At 42.5% G+C, this 21,552-nt stretch overlaps 1 protein-coding gene across 1 annotated transcript; it reads right to left on the bottom strand.

The window, feature by feature from the left end:
* Positions 1-5,047: 5,047 nt before the first annotated feature.
* rnf228 (ring finger protein 228) lies at positions 5,048-21,347 on the bottom strand. Its single transcript, XM_078410831.1, has 2 exons — positions 21,241-21,347; positions 5,048-10,355 (listed from the first exon to the last, which is right to left on the bottom strand). The coding sequence occupies exon 2, from the start codon at positions 10,348-10,350 to the stop codon at positions 9,571-9,573; it is 780 nt and encodes a 259-aa protein (XP_078266957.1). The 5' UTR covers positions 10,351-10,355; positions 21,241-21,347; the 3' UTR covers positions 5,048-9,570.
* Between the last annotated feature and the right edge of the window lie 205 nt (positions 21,348-21,552).

The following is a 21,552-nucleotide window of genomic DNA, read 5'->3' on the forward strand; positions in this document are numbered from 1 at the left end:
GACTGGCTGTGAATGGTAAGATAATACATTTCCAATAAAACTGACTGCAATGACTGAAAAGGGGAAGGTTTGCAGGAGCCAAATAAATATCTTGATAGGAGTTCGATATTGTGCACGTAAATAAGTAAAAGCTTAACAAATGATGCATGATAATTAACTGAAGCCAAAAGGAGCACCAGTTTGGTTGCTTTGATTAACAGTACTGTAAACGCATTCAAATAACTGTGTTTCCAATAAAAACAGGAGATGCTAGAAATACTCAGATAATCAGGCAGCATCTGTGGAGAGAGGAATAAAGTTAACATATTAGGTTAATTACTTTTCTTCAGACCAATATCATAACACTGCATTGGTGTCTATTGTTCTTATGTGGAATAAGGTAAATGTGTGCACCTGCTCTAACCTCTTCCACTGCACCCGGTGTTCCCAATGTGGGTGGCCTCCACCACATCGGCAAGACCAAGCCTAGACTTGGTGACCATTTTACCGAACACTTGCATTCGGTCTGCCAAGGTCTACTGGATCCCCTAAGATAGACACAAAGTGCTGGAGCAACTCAGCGGGTCAGGCAGCATCTCCGGAGAAAAGGAGCAGGTGACGTTTCGAGTCAGAAGCTTTCTTCAGACTGAATCACCTGCCAACGGCCAAACCACCAACCTTCCGATGATGGGTCCAGTCCGTCACTGCAATGCTGAGATCATCACAGGAATGCCATCTTTCAACATTCCCGCTACTGGGATAGATTCCTTTCTTGCCAGTCCTGTCAGCAGTGAGATATGTTAACACACTGGATGATGGGAGGGAATGTGGAGCACATCTATACCTGAGCTTCCTTTGCTTGTCCTAGATGGAGATTCTCTACCAACAGGGCTGGCCCTGTTCAGAAGATGTTCAGAAGAGTTTTGCTTAGATAAGATCTAGCGGCCAATCAAACCGTACTGAGGTGAACAAATGGGGAAGTGAAGACTTCTTCCCCAGGTGACTAACAGGACTCTGTAGCATGATGCCAATGTTAGAGATGCCAATGCTAGTTAGGCAAGATGAAAGAGACAGCACCCAGGAGGGTGCTTGCTTCAGAAGCAGATTTGAGGACTGTGATTTGATGAGTTTTTTGAGAAGATTGATGAACCCAGAGTGATAGGCATTGTACATATGGACTTTAGAAAGGTATTTGACAAGGTTAAGTTCGAGAAAGTTAAGGCACATGAAATCCAAGGCAAACTGGCTAATTGTATCCAAAACCTGGCTCTGTGAAACAAACCCCAGGGTAGTGGTGGAAGATATATTGTACTGATTGGAAGCCTGTGATTAGTGATGTTCCACAGTACCTTAGCTGTTTGTGATATGCATTAATGACTTCGATATGAGTACAGGAGATACAATTAATATACTTGCAGATGACAGGAAGGTTGATGGCGTTGTGGCTAGGGAGGAAGGTTGTCTTGGACTACAGCAGGATATAGATCAGATGGAAGGTGGGCCGAAATATTGGCAGATGGAATTTGAACTTGACAGGTACAGGTTGACGCATTTTGCAAAGTCATATAAGGATACAAAAGTGAGTGGTTTTGCAGATAGTGAAGATGGTTGTGAAAGATTGCAGCCGGATCTGGATCGATTGGCCAGGTGGGCGGAGGAATGGTTGATGGAATTTCATACCGAGAAGTGTGAGGTGTTGCATTTTGGGACGTCGAACAAGGGCAGGACTGACACAGTAAATGGTAGGCCTCTGGGTAGTGTTGTAGAGCAGAGGGATCTAGGAATCCAGGTGCACATTTGTTTGAAGGTCAAGTCGCAGGTAGATAAGGTGGTCAAAAAGGCTTTTGGCACTTTGGTCTTCATCAATCAGAGGATTGAGTAAAGAAGTTGGGAGGTCATGTTGCAGTTGTATAAGACGTTGGTGAGACCACATTTAGAATATTGTGTTCACTTCTCGCCACCATGTTATAGGAAAGATATTGTCAAGCTTGAAAGGGTTCAGAAAAGATTTACGAGAATGTTACCAGGACTAGAGTGTTTGAGCTATAGGGAGAGGTTGAGTAGGCTGGGTCTCTATTCCGTGGAGCACAGGAGGATGAGGGCAGATCTTTTCGAGGTGTACCATATCATGAGAGGAATAGATGGGGTCGATGCCCAGGGTAGGGGAATCGAGGACCAGAGAACATAGGTTCAAGATGAAGGGGAAAAGATTTAATAGGAATCCGAGGGGTAACTATTTCACACAAAGGGTGGTGAGTGTTTGGATGCCAGGGGAGGTAGTTGAGGCTGTGATTATCCCTTTGTTTAAGAAACAGTTAGACAGGTACATGTATAGGACAGGTTTGGAGGGATGTGGACCATGAAAGTGGGACTAGTGTAGCTGAGACATTGTTGGCCGGTGTGGGCAAGTTGGGCCGAAGAGCCTGCTTCCACACTGTATCATTCTATGACACTATGATAGTAGATGACAGTATATGGTAGAGCACTAAGGAATGTACATGAACAGAGAGCTCCAGCGATCCAAGTTCATTGATCCTTTAAAATGGGGGCGCAGATGGATAGGAAGAAGGCATAAGGCATGTTTCTCTTCATAGGCTGTAGCATAGAATTAAAGAGTTGCACATTAGATTGCTACTATATAAAACACCGGTTATACAGTTTACGAGGGAATTTTGTGCTAAACCCATATCCTGTATCTGGCTTTACTTAGATAGGAGCGTTTATAGTGCACACTGTTAAGGCCTTCAATAAACCGACCTGTTCTATAGCCTCATCACTGTTCTACAAGTTGTTTAATTTTGTGTCTGTGCCAATCTATGTAAAGTCAGATACAGGGTAAGGGGATAGCACAAAATTCCCTCCTACAGACAGTACAAGAAATATTGTGTGCAGTTCCAGTCGCCAAGCTGTAGGGAGGAAGTGATTGTACAGGAACGAGTGCAGAGGTGATTCATCAGAATCTTGCTGGATTGGAATAATTTACTTATGGGTTAGCTACGTAGGATGGGCTTGTTTCCCCTCGACCACAGGAGCTTGAGGGATGACCTCAGAAAGGTATATAAGATAATGAGAGATATAGGTAGGGTAGATAGTCCAAATAAATTTCCATTGTAGGGTATGAAAGCAATAGGGCAGACTTTTACAGTGAGAGGCAGGAGCTTTAAATTAGATTAGAGGTGTAGGTTTTTCACACAGTGACTATTTGATGTTTGGAAAATGCTGAAGAGAACGGGGTGGGATCTGATACAATTACTATGCTCAAGACAAATCTGTATTTACACAGATACTTAATGAGCAAGACATAGAAAGGCATAGCGAGAGAATGATAATATTGGTTTCCTAATCTCGTAAAGGATTTTGGAGGATCTTGTGGGGAGAACACTCACTCTCTGGGGGTTTAAAGTATCTGCTGTATAGGCTGTCCACATATTTCAAGCGGATACTGAAGGTTAGGATAATTGCTGCTGATTGCCATAAGCTTTGAGGTCTGGTTTGAGGTCGTGATCTTCAAATGCCCCTGTCTTCAGATAACCAAAGGCTACGCTGGTGCAGAGATGAATCTCTTCATCAAATTCTTTCTGAGAGAAACTGAAACATACACTTGTAAAGAAAAAAATGTTCGGCAACGCAGGTAATATCTGTGGAGATTGAAACAAAATAAATTTTACAAGTTAAGAGACAAAGTGCGCCAATATTTCTGCTGGTCAGGCAGCATCTCTGGAGAACATGTACAGGCAACATTTAGGGTCCGGACCCTTCTTGATGCTTGCTTCTAAATTTTACAATAAATTTTGCAAGTTAATGACCTTTCATCAGAAAGCTTATTTTTCCTTCACAAATGCAGCCTGGTCTGCTGCGTATTTTCGCTATTTTATGTTTTATCTCTTTAAATTAATCGAAATTTAAAAAAATTATGGTGTTAATTTTTGAGCCAAGACCAAGATTTTCATTACTCTATGAATTCGTGTCCTGGGCCCAATCTTTCAAAGAGTCAGGATTCTGTAGAACACATGAACTGGATTTCATATCATAAACTAAAGAAGCCAGCTCGCCTTAGATTTGCATGAAAGGAGATTCAATGTAAAAGTTTTGTTTCCTTACAAAATTTCCAGTTGGGTTTATATCAAAGCGAAGTTTTAGTACAGCTCAGAGTAGCTAATGTTCCAAACAAACTCCAGTTTCATGCAAATAAGCACAGTATAACAAGCAGACATATGGATCTAATCCAATTAATTATAATGTTCAGTTTCACAAAGTCTTCATTCCAGTTGACCTCAAAGTGCCAATCTGGGGTTTGGATTAGTTTAAGTTAAGTAGGTTGTCAGTTTCAGAAGTTGGAAATGTTCACATACGGAATGCAGAAAACTTTATTCTTTAGAAAGAACGTTTAAATCACGTGAGCATGGCAATAATAATTTCAGTTTTGGCAGATTATATGCAGGAAATTTATTTGAAGTGACCACTTAATTTAATCAAATTTACTAAGTACTTCACCCAGCCTTGGCAGATAACAATTTTGTGCTGCCTTGCCAAATGATTTCCCTATAAAAGCACAGCATTGTATTCCTAAAAAAGTGTAACATGCATTAACATTTTGCTGAATAAAACAAGTGCTGATTTTCATCAATTTAGTGACTGAAACATTCAATATTCTAAACCCTACAACATCCATACCACCTCCTGAGGGCTGGTGATAATCTGCAAACTTCCTCATTAAACCATAAGGCCATTCTTTGACTTTTAGTTTAGTTCTTTGAAGCATGAGAAATCTTTTAAGAAAAATTGGGTACAGACAACAGGCCTTCGATGTGAGACATCATGAGATACAGCTGCATGAAATAACATTTGCTTCGAAAACTATTTTTAATAGATCATTGGTATCACTCGAAGAACTGGAAGTTTGTTATGTCTGTAGACTTTATTAAAGGTCATGCTTAAAAAATGCCAACCATGGAAAAGGAAGTTAAGATAAATAATTTCAATGACCTTGCTTACTTCTGGTATTTCTTTTCTTAGGGGGGGGAGGGTAGGATGAGGAGGGATAACATTCATTTTATGCTGGGCAATAATAAGTGCAACAACAAACATCCTGATTGTGCTTGCTTTGAAGATGCACATATAATGTCAAGAGATAGTATGAAGATATTATTTTTACATCAAACTATAACCTATCCCCCTCTTACACAATTCATATTACCACTTGATGTTTTGAATTCTTTTTTTTATTTTAATGTTCCAGAAGTAAGAGGAATGCAGTTGAAAGCATCTGAGCAATACATATTTATTGTTAGCCTGGCCGTAGCCTGCAATGTTACAGTCATTTTTAGCTAACTTAAAGGATCCATGTACTCAGTAACTCAGGAGGAGAACAAATTAAAAAGCCATTTCGGCCCGCCTAGATTCAAAACACATCAGTTCGATTTTATATTGTTTCTAATCACACTTTTGACATTTGTACTTAGATATCGAAAACATTTAGCATATGCAAATTATATACCAAGTTGTCTTATAGTAATAGCTATGTCCACATTTTAATTTAAAAAGTTATTATACTGAGAGCGGTGTTTTCAGGACCAGCACAGCCTGTGCAAAAACTCTTGACTCATGTACAAATTAGAGAGACCTCATCGTCCTTTCATCAGAATACGAATTCATGCATGGATTTCCACATTGCTCTCAATCACAGCATTCATCTTTTTTTCTTATAAAAAAAACTAAGGAGGTAGTTCCACCTCTCACAGACCTAGTCTTCAGACTTTACTTTAGAGATACTGCACGGAAACAGGCCCTTCAGCCCACTGAGTCCTTGCCGACCAGCGATCCCCTGCACGAGCACTATCCTACACACTAGGGACAATTTACAATTTTACCAAAGCCAAATTAACCCACAAACCTGAACGTCTTTTGGAGTGTGGAAACATAGAAACATACATACATAGAAAATAGGTGCAGGAGTAGGCCATCCGGCCCTTCGAGCCTGCACCGCCATTCAATATGATCATGGCTGATCATCCAGCTCAGTAGCCTGTACCTGCATTCTCTCCATACCCCCTGATCCCTTTAGCAAAAAGGGCCACATCTAACTAACTCCCTCTTAAATATAGCCAATGAACTGGCCTCAACTACCTTCTGTGGCAGAGAATTCCACAGATTCACCACTCTCTGTGTGAAGAAATGTTTTCTCATCTCGGTCCTAAAAGACTTCCCCCTTATCCTTAAGCTGTGACCCCTGGTTCTGGACTTCCCCAACATCGGGAACAATCTTCCCGCATCTAGCCTCTCCAACCCCTTGAGAACCCTTGGGGAAACCCACGCGGTCACAGGGAGAGCGTACAAACTCCGTACAGACAGCACCCGTGGTCAGGATCGAACTAGGGCCTCTGGCGCTGTGATGCAGCAACTCTACCGCATCGCCACTGTGTGGCCACATAGTCATTAGCGAATTAATTCTATGCCATTCAATGTCTGAAGATCCTCTAACCTATTGCGAAAAACTAAAATCTGTGCATATAGTTGGATTATAAATGTTTCAATCTCAGTATTCACCCTGTATCTGGAATATAACTTTGGCTAACACCTAACAACCACATCTATCACATTAACTTAATTGGTGTGAACTACATACAAAACAATGGGACAAAGCCTGGTGACAAAAATGTAACATCACTGAGCAAAATATTTTGTATGAATATTGCTTGCCTTCAGTGCACTTAAAGTAGTTAAATGAATACGTTTCTGTGGATGTCTCTAATAATCATTTAATATCATAAAAAAAGACTAATGGTTGAGATCTTGGAAATTAAAATTTGTTTCTGATTTGTGAATTTTCACATCTCAATTGTGCTACTTTATGGCTTTGAAATAAAATAATAGGATATTAACCTACACATTTTTCACACACAGTTATATTTTGCACTATTTAAAAGGGAGCAATTTGTTCATTTTAGGAAAGGCAGAAAAAACCTGCTGATCTTTTAATTCTGAAAGAAAGGGAGATGCTGAAAGAGAGAGCAGGTCAGGCAGCGGATCAGTTTTGATGAGAGGCATTCAATCTGTGAGGTAAACGCGCCTCAGATGCTTCCTGGGTTGCTGAGTGTTTCGATGTCTTGTAAATGAATATAACAGGGCTTCAGATGCTGGAGATCTGAACTAAAAAGAGAAAACCGCTGGGAACAATCAGTGCATGTGGTAGATTCATGTAAAATGAATCAGTACTCCCGCTTCACGTCTGAGACCTTTAAAACGGGTCTTCAACCTGAAACATTAGCTCAGTTTCTCTTGCCACAAATGCTGTCTGACCTGCTGAGTGTTTCTAGCATGTTCGGTTCATTTTAAACCCATATTTGATGATGTTGAAACCAATTTGCTAATCGTAGGTATTGGGATCCCATAACTGGGTATTGTTTCAATACCACTGTAACTTACAAAAAAAGCACATGAGCTAATTGATAATATCACTAGAACCCTCTCAGCAAATTCCCCCCCTCCTGTCACAAGGATAGTAATTATTTTGTTATGACACTCTCTTGTGGGCACCAGGCCCCTTTCAATACCTGATCCAAATGGTCATTCCTAATTTTTCAAATAGCCTATTAGACCATTGGGACATTGTAGCCAAGCCAACCTCACTCTCCTCCTCCCTGTTACACCTACATATACAAGAACAGCATTTCTGCAAGAGAGTAATTGGACCAGGACCACTTGGTTGTGGTTCCCCTCTCTAAGCCTGCATGATAAGATGGATAAGAAAATAACTGCAGATGCTGGTACAAATCGATTTATTCACAAAATGCTGGAGTAACTCAGCAGGTCAGGCAGCATCTCGGGAGAGAAGGAATGGGTGACGTTTCGGGTCGAGACCCTTCTTCAGACTGATAAGATGGATGTTAGGCCTTATTATTTATTGTCCTTGTTAAGACAAGTATACTCAGTGGTAATCGAGAGCCCAGTTAAGAACATAGAGTACTTTCTCTGCACACAAGCACTGATTCATAGAATCCCAATGAACTCCTTGAGCCACGAGCCAAACCAATTTTTTTTCCAGAAACAGAAGCCCTGCTGTCTCGACCTTAATTCTCATAATAGGTCATTCGATTATCGCAAAGGCCCCGGATTAAACAGTACTTACAAAGTCATTTGAAAGGCCACAGTTCAGAGAGAGAAAACATTTGGACTGTGTAGCTCCCATCAATCTGATTGATTTCCTATCATTGTGATCCTCAGTGGAGCGACCAACCTTCGGCGTGTGCACATTCACGTACAAGTTTGTCTCCATCAGTGTGTAGAAGATTTTTTTTAATCGGCATCATCCCACATTAGTTTTCCAGTTTTCTTTGTCGCTTCATCCCCCAAAAAATCAGCAAAGTGCAACGTTGGTCCACACTAGACACACACTACAAATCTCAACTTCGAAATTAAAAATTGCAGATCCTTAAGACCATATTATGCCTGGAATTCCGACAGAGCCTCTTTACGGGGTGAATGGCCATGCTTCTGTCTCTAAGCACCCAGACGCATTATACAACTGTAATACAGGACCAAGATTGCTTCCGTGGACTTGTTGTGTCTTCAAAAAGTGATTCATGACTTACAATGTCCTTCATTTGATTCTGCATTCTTCCTTTTTAACTTAAATCCACCCGGGCTGTTTTAAAACCGCTGCAAACGTAAACTTAAACTTCCAGTTTGTCCTCAATAGTTCCAGTCACATTTCTCTACTGTACATTTTTAAGGCTCATGATGACTAACATCATTACACATTGATAGCCGGTCTGGCAAGAAGATGTATAGAATTTAAATGTTATGTATTAACTTAAGCACAAATCCAAATAATACTTATGACTAGTGCACAAGAATTGTTCTGCTCCTGACGTCAATGACATGATATTTGTAACCCCATTTCAACATTTGACTCAAATCCCCTCATCCACTTATAAAACATGGTACAGGTCTTTGCAACGTTATCCAGTCGGAGTCTTACAGCGTGGAAACAGGCCCTTCAGCCTGATTAGTTCTGATGAGTCTGCTGCTAGAAAAAAATGAACGATTGTCAATGAAGTCGTCTTATGGTCAAACTATGACCATTATTATGGTATTATATTACGGTCAAACAAAAGTAAACTAATCCCATCACGCAACTGGACTCCCAAACACCCTGTGGATTTGCTGACCAGGAAACCAATCCCCACAACTTGTTAGTGACTTTAAACAACCACGTCTGTCCGTATTTTTTGTTGTTGCTAACTGCACATATATTATATTCCGCCATCCTCAAAATCTAATGATGCACATTTCACTTATGGTACAATTGGAATATGGTACATGTCAACACAATACATCGCAGGTAATATCCATTATTAGTACAAGCATAGCCGGCCAGTGGGATACATCTACATATCAGGTCTAGCATCTCACCCACAAGTCATTTTAAATGCTTTAGGTTGAACGTGTGATGCGTAAGGGGGGCGTGGGCGTTGGCGTGGGCGTTGGCGTTGTAGTACTGGCTCGTCTTGTCTGGCTTCGACATGCAACTGGTCTTTTGTTTTTGGTGGGTGGGTGGGTGGGGAGTAGAGGAAGTCAGCCGAATATTGACTATGTGTTTCTCCTGGGTGGTGCAGAGGAGGCGGGCGCCCTGGTGTTTCCAGGCGCGTTGGCGTCGGGCCGATACTTGAGCCAGCAGATGACCCATGTGACGACGACGGAGAACAAGGCGAGGATGCTGGCCACCGACAGGCAGATGGGGCCGACGGGCGAGGGGGAGCTGTTGTAGTGGTTGACGAAGATCAGGCCGGTGAAGAGCAGCACCACCATGGAGAGGAACGAGAAGACCACGCAGACACAGCCGGTGGTCAGGGCGGCCCTCTTGCAGTTCTGGCAGCTCTCGTAGGGAGCAGAGGGTCCCGGGGAAGAGATGGCTACCTCTGGCTGCAGAGAGACGCTGGACCGCTGCTGTTGTTGCTGTTGCTGCTGATGGTCTTGTTGTTGTTGTTGTTGTTGTTGTTGCTGTTGCTGCTGTCGCTGGTTGTACCTGTGCAACTGAGGCGTCGGGGGCAATGCGTCCTGTGGCAGTGGGTCGCTGCCCACGTACAGGGGGAAAGCCTCGGTGACCTTGGTGTTGTTGGGCAGGTTGTGGATGGTGTAGTCGGGCACTGCCGTCCTGTGTCGGCAGATGGGGCAGGCGATTCCCCACGGCCGCTCCTCCCGGACGTGCAATGTGGTCAGGCACTCCTCGCAGAACGTGTGTAGGCACTCCAGGATCTTGGGCGCCCTGCGGTCCAGGTCGAAGTAATTGTAGCAAATCTTGCACTCGTATTCCTCGTAAGGAGTCGTTGCGTCCGCTGCGGGTGGTGGACTTGCCTCTGCTTCTGCCATGACATCTTCGAATAAGCGTTGGGGAGGTGGAGGCGAGGGGATGGGGGGGGGGGATAAATAAGGAGAGAAAAACCCCAAACACAAAAAAATAACAAATCTTGCTTTTATGTTTAAAAAAAGCAACAAAGCACTCACATCATTGGGATCTGCTGCTTTGTATTCCTCGCTCCCATTTCCCCCTCCCTCCCTCCCTCCCTCTCCCCCATCCCTTTGCTACCAATACATGACAATCCCGCTCCCACAGCCCCGCATTTTATCCAGTCCCTTTTAATAATAAAAGCAGCCACTCGGCTTTGATGCGAAGACAGGGATGGGGAGGGAGAGAGGGAGAGGGAGGGAGGGAGGGAGCAACATGATGTCATGTGGCGGCAGCATTGCGAGGTTCCTGAATCGTCCAGGCTGACGAACCGCTCGCAAAAGGAAAGGAGGGGAGAGGGAGGGGAGGGGAGGGAGAGAGAGAATCCTGATAACCTTTCTTTGTTGGCCCTGCTGGCGCTCACGATCAAGGGCGTTGAAATAATGCAGCGTTCATGAAGAGGAATAGAAATACAAATAACGGGAGCGCAGCAAGCGGATTGACAATTTTTAATATATAGATATATATATATATATCTGAAGAAGGGTCTCGACCCGAAACGTCACCCATCCCTTCTCTCCTGAGATGCTGCCTGACCTGCTGAGTTACTCCAGCATTTTGTGAATAAATACCTTCGATTTATACCAGCATTTGCAGTTATTTTCTTATACATATATATATATATATATATATATATATATAACCTGATCTCCCGGGACTCCAGCACTTTCTGCTTTTTTCAAATCTTAGATATTTTTGTAAATTTTATCTATATAATATATATGTGTGTGTGTGTGTGTGTGTGTGTGTGTGTGTGTGTGTGTGTGTGTGTGTACATATGTATATATGTGTTACATATATATATATATATTTAATGTAAGAAAATAACTGCAGATGCTGGTACAAATCGAAGGTATTTATTCACAAAATGCTGGAGTAACTCAGCAGGTCAGGCAGCATCTCAGGAGAGAAGGAATGGGTGACGTTTCGGGTCGAAACCCTTCTTCAGGTTTAATATACTTTTATATATGTTTTCATTCATATCTATTTTCTACATACACCCACACGCATACGTTTTTATAATTGTTTATATATATATATATATATATATATATATATATATATATGTGTGTGCGTGTGTATGTATATAATATATTTGTGTATATAAACATTTATAAATATATATAAAAGACTCCATAAAAGCACAAAGTGCTGGAGTAACCCAGCAGGCCAGGCAGCATCCCCGGAGGACATGCTGTAGATGGGTGATGTTTTGGGTCGGGACCCTTCTTTGGAAGTCAATTTGCTCAGAAAAGTATATCCGACCTGCCTTGGATTAAATAACAAAAGAACATGATGGAGTAATGGTCAATGTTCTAAATTATTTCATTTCCAGATCTTAGTTTCACATCAATATTTTAAAAATGCCACAATACAGTAACATGACAATGTTGGCTGTTTTGTGAATCCACTGTCTCAGGTTACAGAATGTTACTGAACATATAGGAGGATATCTTTGTCACACCCACCATTGATCTGTTAGGGATCATGTGGAGACCAGGTCAATGGATATTTTTAAGGCGGAGATTGACAGATTCTTGATTAAGGCAGGTGTCAGAGGTTATGGGGAGAAGGCAGGAGAATGGGGGTGAGAGGGAAAGATAGGTCAGCCACGATTGAATGGCGGGATAGACTTGATGGGCCGAATGGCTAATTCTGCTCCTGTAACCTATGAACATATTTTGCCATACAGTTAGCATCTTTAATACTTGGTATAGTTAGACTTAGACACCATTTCTATTAGCCATGGTAAACGATTGGAAGTGTCAACTACCAGAACAACCTTGATTTTATTTCCCATTGAAGTCTTCTTATTGAGTCCACATCACAAGGTTGGACATTGTTCAGCCACAGCTGAACACACTTCTCAGCATCTGCATACAATTGTGCTTCTTGTGCGTGGTGGTGGAAAGATTGGTGGAAACAAGGCCGCGACGTGAACGCTCTTTCCTTGACCCCTCCCATTGACGTGAAGCTTCAGAAGCAGATTGCTCACGACACTCAGCCCTGGACTAGCCCCTGGGAATTGATCCGTTTTCCGAATCAGTGACTATCCGTGGAAGGGACAGTAGTTGTGATCTAAGTGAGCAAACCACATCTTTACCAATGCCAGAGCAAAATGCCTTAAGATGCTGCACCTGACCATGACTTTCTTCAATGCCACAAAACATTTCTTATACAATACATTACTTTGGGTGCAGTACCTATTACGAGGACAATTGATAGGTACTCTACCTATCAACCAAAGCAGTCACCCACTCCACCAGAGGCATATAATATATACCAAATTTCAAAATTCACTGCCATTATTTGTCCTGGCTAGTCCTGTGGCACAGTTCAATCCTGCAAATACATGGATGATCACAATGTGGATTTCCCCCTCCAAGTCACTCATCATTCTGACTTCAAAATGTTTAGAATTCCTTTAGTAGAAACAAGGAACTGCAAGATGCTGGTTTAGAACCAAAGATAGACACACAGTGCTGGAGTAACTCGGGAGAAAAAGGATGTCCCCCATCTTTTTTTCTGCAGAGATGCTGCCTGGCCCACTGAGATACTCCAGCACTTTGTGTCTATCTTTGCTATTCCTTTGTTGTCTCTGGCTTTATATCCTGGAGTTCCTTAACCAACCACAAAGTGTGACAGCCTTCACCGGAGGAACTGCAACAATCCAAGAATATGGTTGATATTCAGGGCATTTAAGGATCTTAAGTAAATATTGGCTTTTGCCAACAATGAGGTTTGAGATTGAGGGGAGACTTGATAGGAAGTACATTAAATTATGAGAGGCATAGAGAGAGGAGACAGTTAGAACCTTCCTCCCAGGGTGAAAATGTCCAACACTAGAGGGCATAGCTAGAAGGCGAGAGGGAAAAGGTTTAATGGAGATGTGCAGGCAAGTTTTTTTGACACAAAGAGTAGTGAGGGCCTGGAATGGATTGTCAGGGATGGTGTTGGAGGCATATACCATAGTGGTGTTTAAGAGGCTTTTAGACAGGCACATGGAAGTGCAGGGAATAGAAGGATATCGATCAGACACATGCGGATGAGATCAGTTTAACTTGGGCATCATGCTTGGCACAAACATTGTCGGCCGAAGGGCCCGTTCCAGTGCTGTACTGTTCAATGTTCTAATGCGGCCATCCTTTAGTTTAGTTCAAAGATACAGCATGGAAACAGGTCCTTCGGCCCACCGGGTCCGCGCCGACCAGCGATCCCCGCGTACTAACACTATCCTACACACACTAGGGGCAACGTTTACATTTACCAAGCCAATTAACCTATAAACCTGTACGTCTTTGGAGTGTGGGAGGAAACTGAAGATCTCGGAGAAAACCCACGGGGAGAACGTACAAACTCCGTACATCCTGTAAATTAATAGAAAATAATTGGGGTGTCATTTTGGATACTTTAAGATTCCACAGGAATAATGGTTTGTTTTTTTGGGCGAAGTTTGCATTCATTTAGGATGAGTAATAGCAATAATTAATTTAATTGGTGGTCTGGAACATAATTTTCCTTTTTATGCCAATTGACTTAGGTTCTATCCGAGGAACCAACGAGCAATCAGATGCTGCCTTCATGTCAAGGGCAGACACTGAATTTAAATTTCAAACCCATTATTAGCAAAATAATAATTTTCAGTATTGTTAATTAATATATTCGACAGATTATTATTTTATGCTGGACAATAAATTATTTCCCATATTTATATAAAAACAGTCCTGATTAAAAAGTTTTACTGTGTTTTTATCATTATTCTCAGTAATGCCCAAATGCATATACATTAAAAAAATCATATATTCAGTCAATATTGTTGCGTGGCAAATCCATTTATCAAATAACAAGGTCTCTAACAGCAGCACAGCATCTGATTTTGGCACCGTTGGTCAAGAAAAGATTGTGTAGGAAGAAACTCCAGATGCTGGTTTACACCAATGATAGACACAAAATGCTGGAGTAACTCAGCGGGACAGGCAGCATCGCTGGAGAGAAGGAATGGGTGACATTTCGGGTCGAGACCCTTCTTCAGACTGAGGGTCAGGGGTGAGGGAAATGAGAGACATTGAAAGGCATAAAAGAGAATGTAAGGTGTGAAAAGGACTGATCAAAGCAGACAGTGATCAAGGAAATTTACAATGATTCATTGTTGGCTGAGGGGAAGGAGAGAACAAGACATACAAACAGTAAAATTAATCAGGAGGACTGTGAAACTAGTTGGAGAACTCGGGTGAGGGAGGGACACAGAGAGAGGAAGCAAAGATTACTTGGAGTTAGAGAAATCAATATTCACACCGCTGGGTTGTAAGCTGCCCCAGGCGAAATATGAGGTGCTGTTCCTCCAATTTACATTTGGTTCACACTCTGACAGTGGAGGAGGCCCAGGACAGAGAGGACAGTATGGGAATGGGAAGGGGAGTTAAAGTGCTTAGCAACCGGGAGCATAGGCCCAGGTGGACTGAGCGAAGATGTTCAGCGAAACGATTGCAGAGTGCGCTTGGTCTCGCCGATGTAAAGGAGTCCACACGGAGGAACAGGAGAACTCCCTGTTTTAAGTAATACAACAGTTTCTTAGTATTAAAGGGAAATGTCAGTGGGTTAGTCGATCTTCAACCTTCGTCTTTCTGGCAGGGAACAGTTGATCAGGAGCAGAAGTAGACTGACATTTATATTTGTATTTGTGATAGAGTTTCAGGTGATAAATGATCTCGGACTCTGGCGAATCCCAGAGTAAACCTGCAAGTTCTCAATTTCGCAGGAGTACGGCAGTGCGAAGGTTGAACTAATGACCACATTAGCCCAAAAGTAGGCCAGATCGGAACACTCAAGCACAAATTTGAAACCCAGCCATGTAACTAAACAGTTCTGCCAGCTGTAAATGGATACAGATAAATATTCAGCTTTGAGAGGAATTAAATCCTTGGGTCTATGTTGTTTTCTTCATTTAAAATATTCACTTGAAATCAAATGAGAACACATTTTATTCTGTCCATTTTAAATGGAAATTATTTCCATTTTCCCACACGGTTCTCCACATCATTCCCATTCTGCAATTGAAAGTGGATGCCATCACCATTCTGTCAGTGGTGTTGAGTCAGACATTTGGGAGTAAACAAGGAAAATGTCAAGACTTTCTAACTCTTTAAAGAGTAGCTGGATTTAAGGCATAGGTTTAAGGTGAAGGGGAAAGATTTTATAGGAATCTGAACGGTAATTATTCCCCCCAGAGTGTGGTGGGTGTATGGAATGAGCTGCCGGAGGAGATAGTTGAGGCAGGGACTATCGCAAAGTTTAAGAAACAATAAGACAGGTTCAATGATAGGACAGGTTTACAGGGATATAGGCTAACACAGGCAAGTGGGACTAGTGTGAATGAGATATGTTGGTCAGTGTGGGCCAGTTGGGCCAAAGAGCCTGTTTCGACACTCCTTATGATTGTAGTTAATTGCAGTAGAAGTAATCTACTTGATACTTATGAAGATACTCTGATAAAACTCCACATGCGAGCCATCTGGGAAAAAAAGTTAGAGACACAAGGAACTGCAGATGCGTGTTTACAAAAAAGGCACGAAGCGCTGGAGTAACTCAGCGGGTCAGGCAGCATCTCTTCAAAACATGGATAGATGACATCGGGTCGGGTCACTTCTTCAGACCCGAACTCGAAATGTCACTTCTTCATGTTCTCCAGAGATGATGCCTGACCTGCTGAGATACTCCAGCACTTTGTGTCATTTCTTTTCAGAAAAAAAGTTATTTGTTAGTGAATTAAAAAAAAAATTAATCTGTAAGATTTGAAGACTAATGTGATAATAAGAAACAGAATGTGGGGTCGTATTTAAGGATAATGACAAAGGGCATGTTGCTTTGTACTACTTGAAAGTGAAATTGATTTAGAGAAAACTGATGTAAAACATGTGGATCATGCCAAGCTTGAGTAAGCAATACTATGTTTAAAGATTTTCACCTTTTGTTTTCATATCCCTCCATTACTTCATGAGGGATTTGAAAATGGTGAGAATTCTTTACAATATCGCATAGTCCCACGACAGATGTTTAGATTTTAGATTTAGATATTAGAGATACATCATGGAAACAGGCCCTTCGGCCCATCTAGTCTGGGCTAACCAGTGAACGCCTGTACATTAATGCTATCCTACACAACAAGGACAATTTAAAGAAGCCAATTAACCTACAGAACTGCACGTCTTTGGGATGTGGGAGGAAACTGGAGGACATGGTGAAAACCAATGTGGTCACGGGGAGAACATATAACCTCCGTACAGACAGCATTTGTAGTCAGGATCGTACCTGGGTCTCTGCTACTGGAAGGTAGCACGCTACCGCTGCGCCACCGTGACACCTTTGTTGTTCAAATTCTGGCCTGCCCACCTTAATTAAACTAGGTCACCATTGGCTACTGCCTTTAAATTCACTACCCCTTTTACTCTGAAATCCCCTCCCTAAATCACTCTCCCTTTGTGTTCTCAATTGTTAAATATTATGCCCCTAACTAATCTCTTGCTCATCTGTCCTAAGTTCTTCAGGAGGCTCAACAACAAACTTTGTTTGAAATTGCTGCTGCAGAGTGCCCCAGTAATACTGTGGTGATAAAGGCTTTACGTAAAACAAGACATTAGTGGTTATGAATATTAGAGAAAGAGCAACATTTGAAGTTTTCTAAACCAATTAAATAAATGGACTAAGGCATGGTTTATGGTTTTCAATGTAGGCGTAACCAAAGGGATATTGAGAGATAACCTTTTATAAGATGATTCCATGGCTGCTTATGTGGTGGAGAGTGCTTAATTGGTGCTTGCATGGCCCTGATTGTCTCTCTCCTCGTAATGCTATCTTCTGAAATGTGGTATTGCTACCACATGTTTTCCTGATACTTTTTAATTGGTTACTTCATAGTTGCTAAAATTGAGCTTTCAAGGAAAATTTACAAGATGAACAAAAGCTAAGTTTCAGCAACATTATAACAGGGTCAAAAAGTGGGTCTGGCGCGGTGGAAACGATGCAGTGCAGGATATCTCACTGACTTTGCCTGCTCTGCTGTTTCCACAAAAAAATTGGCCCTGCATGTTTTGCCTATTCATCATGTACTTCCGTTCTCTCAGCAGGTTGGCTGTCTCAGGCGATGGTTATAGACCTGCATTTTGAGTTTAAGAAAATAACTGCAGATGCTGGTACAAATCGAAGGTATTTATTCACAAAATGCTGGAGTAACTCAGCAGGCCAGGCAGCATCTCGCGAGAGAAGGAATGGGTGACGTTTCGGGTCGAGACCCTTCTTCAGACTGAAGAAGGGTCTCGACCCGAAACGTCACCCATTCCTTCTCTCCCGAGATGCTGCCTGACCTGCTGAGTTACTCCAGCATTTTGTGAATAAATGCATTCTGAGTTTACCAGGAAACTTAGTTGACAAAAGGCAAAGACTTGAGTGAATTCTAGCACTCCCAGATTTACTGAAGATGTCTTGAGGAGGTGCTACATCAAGGGAGGTAATGGGCAGCTTCCTTGACAGAAATTCCAGAACAACCATTGAAAACCTGAGGAAACCTGTCAAGATAAGGTTAGTACCCACACCAACTAGTTATCCAGTGTATGCAAGTCATGGTCTTCTTTGTTCCCAAATTCTTCACATTCCTAAAATGTTCTTTCATTGCTTTCCAAGTACTCAGAATTATGGCTACTTGAGTGCTTAGCGTGTTCATAAGTGAGAGGAGCAGAATTAGGCCATTCGGCCCATCCAGTCTACTTCATCATTCCATCATGGCTGATCTGTCTTTCCCCATTCCCCTCTTTCCTCCACCCCATTCTCCTGCCTTCTCCCCATAACCCCTGACATTCGAACTAATCAAGAATCTGTCAATATTCGCCTTAAAAATATCCATTGACTTGGCCTCCATGAATTCCACAGATTCACCACCCTCTGACAAAGACATCTTTCCTCATCTCCTTTCTAAAGGTATGTCCTTTTATTCTGAGGCATGCATGGCCAAGCCACAGCAAGGCGCAATCTAACTTACAGCTAGAGTTTTGATCTCACGGACTTTTATTTTATTGTATTGTATTTTATTAATTGCAGACTAAAGGATCTTCAGGGTTATTTCGACACAAGGAACTATTGATGCTGGTTTTCAAAACAAAAGACACAAAGTGCTGAAGTAACTCAGCAGGTTAGGCAGCATCTCTTGAGAACATAGATAGGCAATGTTACAGGACGGGACCTTTCTTCAGACTTATTGTAGTGGGAGGGTAGGGGGGAAGAGAGGCAGTGGGCAGCTTCCCCATTATCGTGCCTCCTCCCCATAACTCCTGACACCTGGGGTGGGGCAAATTCTAGCAAGTGATGGGTGGATACAGATGAGGGAGTGGTTTTGATTGGCAGATGGTGAAGGAGGGTGGGTTGATTGGCCAATGGTTGGGTACGGAGGGTTTTTATTGTCTCTAGTTAAACCCCTCCTCCCCCCCCCCCCCCCCTCACCCCTCACCTCTGCAGACTCTGGTCACATGTGGAGCAAGAGGTGCCTGATGTGGAAGACATGCACTATGGGAAATGGTGGGCTCCTTCCCCTATTTTTCCTTAGAAGTGAGGGAGACCGAGCGAGGTCCGCATTGCCATCCCCAAATCTCTTTCCCAATCTTGAGAGGAAATGGGTCAGATATTCCCGTGAAATGTTGGAATGTTCCAAGGAGGCTTTGACACTGGAGGCCAAGTCAACAGATATTTTTAAGGCAGTGATAGCTAGTTTCCTGATTAGTACGGGTGTGAGGGGTTATGGGGAGGAGGCACGAGAATGGGGTTAAGAGGGAAAGATAGATCAGCCATGGTCGAATGGTGGAGTAGACTTGATGGGCCAAATACCATATTTCTGCTCCTATCACTTATGAATGTGAAACTTCATTGTCATAGAGTCATACAGAGTGGAAACAGGTCCTTTGGCCCAAGTTGCCCAAGTCAACAAACATGCCCCATCTACACTAGTTCCACCTGCCTGCGCTTGGCTCATATTCCTCTAAACCAATCCTATCCATGTACCTGTCCAAATTACTCTTAAACATTATATGACCTATAAACTTGAATAATTTTCTTCATCGCCTTCATTATCTCTTGTAAACACTCTTTGTATCTTTGGACCTCTTTATGTAACATCTTTAAAATACCTGTTACAGGTGTTATATATATGCAACCTATTATTGTTAAATTGATTTATTCACAAAGTGCTGGAGTAACAATGCTTTTCCCTGTATCTTGGTCCATGTGACAATAACGAACCTAAATCATTGGAGGTGGATCTGTTTATCCAAATCAACAATGAACATCATCATGGACCCTACCAGTTCTGACCAGTTCTACCAGGTCCAGACTTGAAGCATTAACTTTATTCCATGCCTGACTCGCTAGCTGTGTCCGATGTTTTCTATTTTTAATTTCAGAACCCCAGCATTTGGAGTTTAAAAAAAAAAAACCATCATAGACTAGGTGAACCGAATGCCTGTTTTATGTGTAGCAAGGAATTGCAGATGCTGGTTTATACTGAAGATGGACACAAAATGCTGGAGTAACTCAGCAGGTCAGGCAGCATCTCGGGAGAGAAGGATTGTTAAGTTTGTTTGATACACCATTCTATTCAGAATTTTTTTGTTTAGAAAATGATGCACAAGTTCTTTTAGAATGATTTTATATTTGTGCAAAATAGTACAATGAATGTGCAGAAAATCCTTTTTTTTTACAAATATTAATTTCACAAACAAAAGAAAACTGCTTGGAGCATCTGTTCCTCACCTGTAGAAAAACAAAGTATATATTCTGTACACCTTTATCAGAGGTAGGGCTTAATAGCGTCCATGGGGATAAATACTGACAACAGTGACAACTTCTTCACACTCGACTCGAAACGTCACCTATTCCTTTTCTCCAGAGATTCTGCCTGACCCGCTGAGTTACTCCAGCATTTTGTGTCCATCTTCAGTATAAACCAGCATCTGCAATTCCTTGCTACACATAAAACAGGCATTCGGTTCACCTAGTCTATGATGGGGTTTTTTTTTTAAACTCCAAATGCTGGGGTTCTGAAATTAAAAATAGAAAACATCGGACACAGCTAGCGAGTCAGGCATGGAATAAAGTTAATGCTTCAAGTCTGGACCTGGTAGAACTGGTCAGAACTGGTAGGGTCCATGATGATGTTCATTGTTGATTTGGATAAACAGATCCACCTCCAATGCTTTAGGTTCGTTATTGTCACATGGACCAAGATACAGGGAAAAGCATTGTTTTGCGTGCTGTCCAAACAGGCCAAGGGGTGCACAGTGACACAGCTGGTAGAGCTGCTGCCTCAGAGTGCCCCAGACCCGGGTTCGATCCTGACCTTGGGTGCTGTCTGTGTTGAGTTTGGACGTCCTACCTGTGACGGCATTGGCTTCCTCCGGATTCCTCCCGCATCCCAAAGATGTGCATGTTTGTCGGGTTAATTGCCCTCTGCAAATTCCACCTAGTCTGGAGGGCGTGGATGAGAAAGTCGGGGAAACATGGAACTAGTATTGAGGGGGACACACTGCAAATGCTGTTTAACACAATAAGACTCTGTCTGTCTGTCTGTGTCCCCAATGAGGTAGAGGGGTCTCTTCTCGCCCATGAAGTAGGCGGTGCTGGCTCGAAGGGCCGAATGGCCTACTCCTGCACCTATTTTCCATGTTTCTATCGCGGTAACCGTTCTGCCTTGTGTACACATACATCTACCTTACCCTGAAAGGCGTTAACCAAAAGGCTGGGTGTTCCCTCAACCTTTTGCCCACGGGAACCAGCCACACGCTGGGCTGCTGGCTTTCCACGTCTTCAATCTGCAGCCGTCTATCTCTTCCACTTCACGAGCCGTGAGGAAATCCAGACCCCATCGGCCGGAGGAGCCGCTGCCCGGCTCAGTGGGCAATATTTTGCTTTCCCACGGGGATTTTGTTTTTGACAACAACCCTTGCGCAAGACTGGTCTCGGCGGTGGATCACTTTGAGTTCCCGGAGCCTACGTTTGGACGCGCACACACACACACACCATTGCAC

The sequence above is a fragment of the Rhinoraja longicauda genome, chromosome 13, assembly GCF_053455715.1.
Source record: "Rhinoraja longicauda isolate Sanriku21f chromosome 13, sRhiLon1.1, whole genome shotgun sequence".
NCBI lineage: Eukaryota > Metazoa > Chordata > Chondrichthyes > Rajiformes > Arhynchobatidae > Rhinoraja > Rhinoraja longicauda.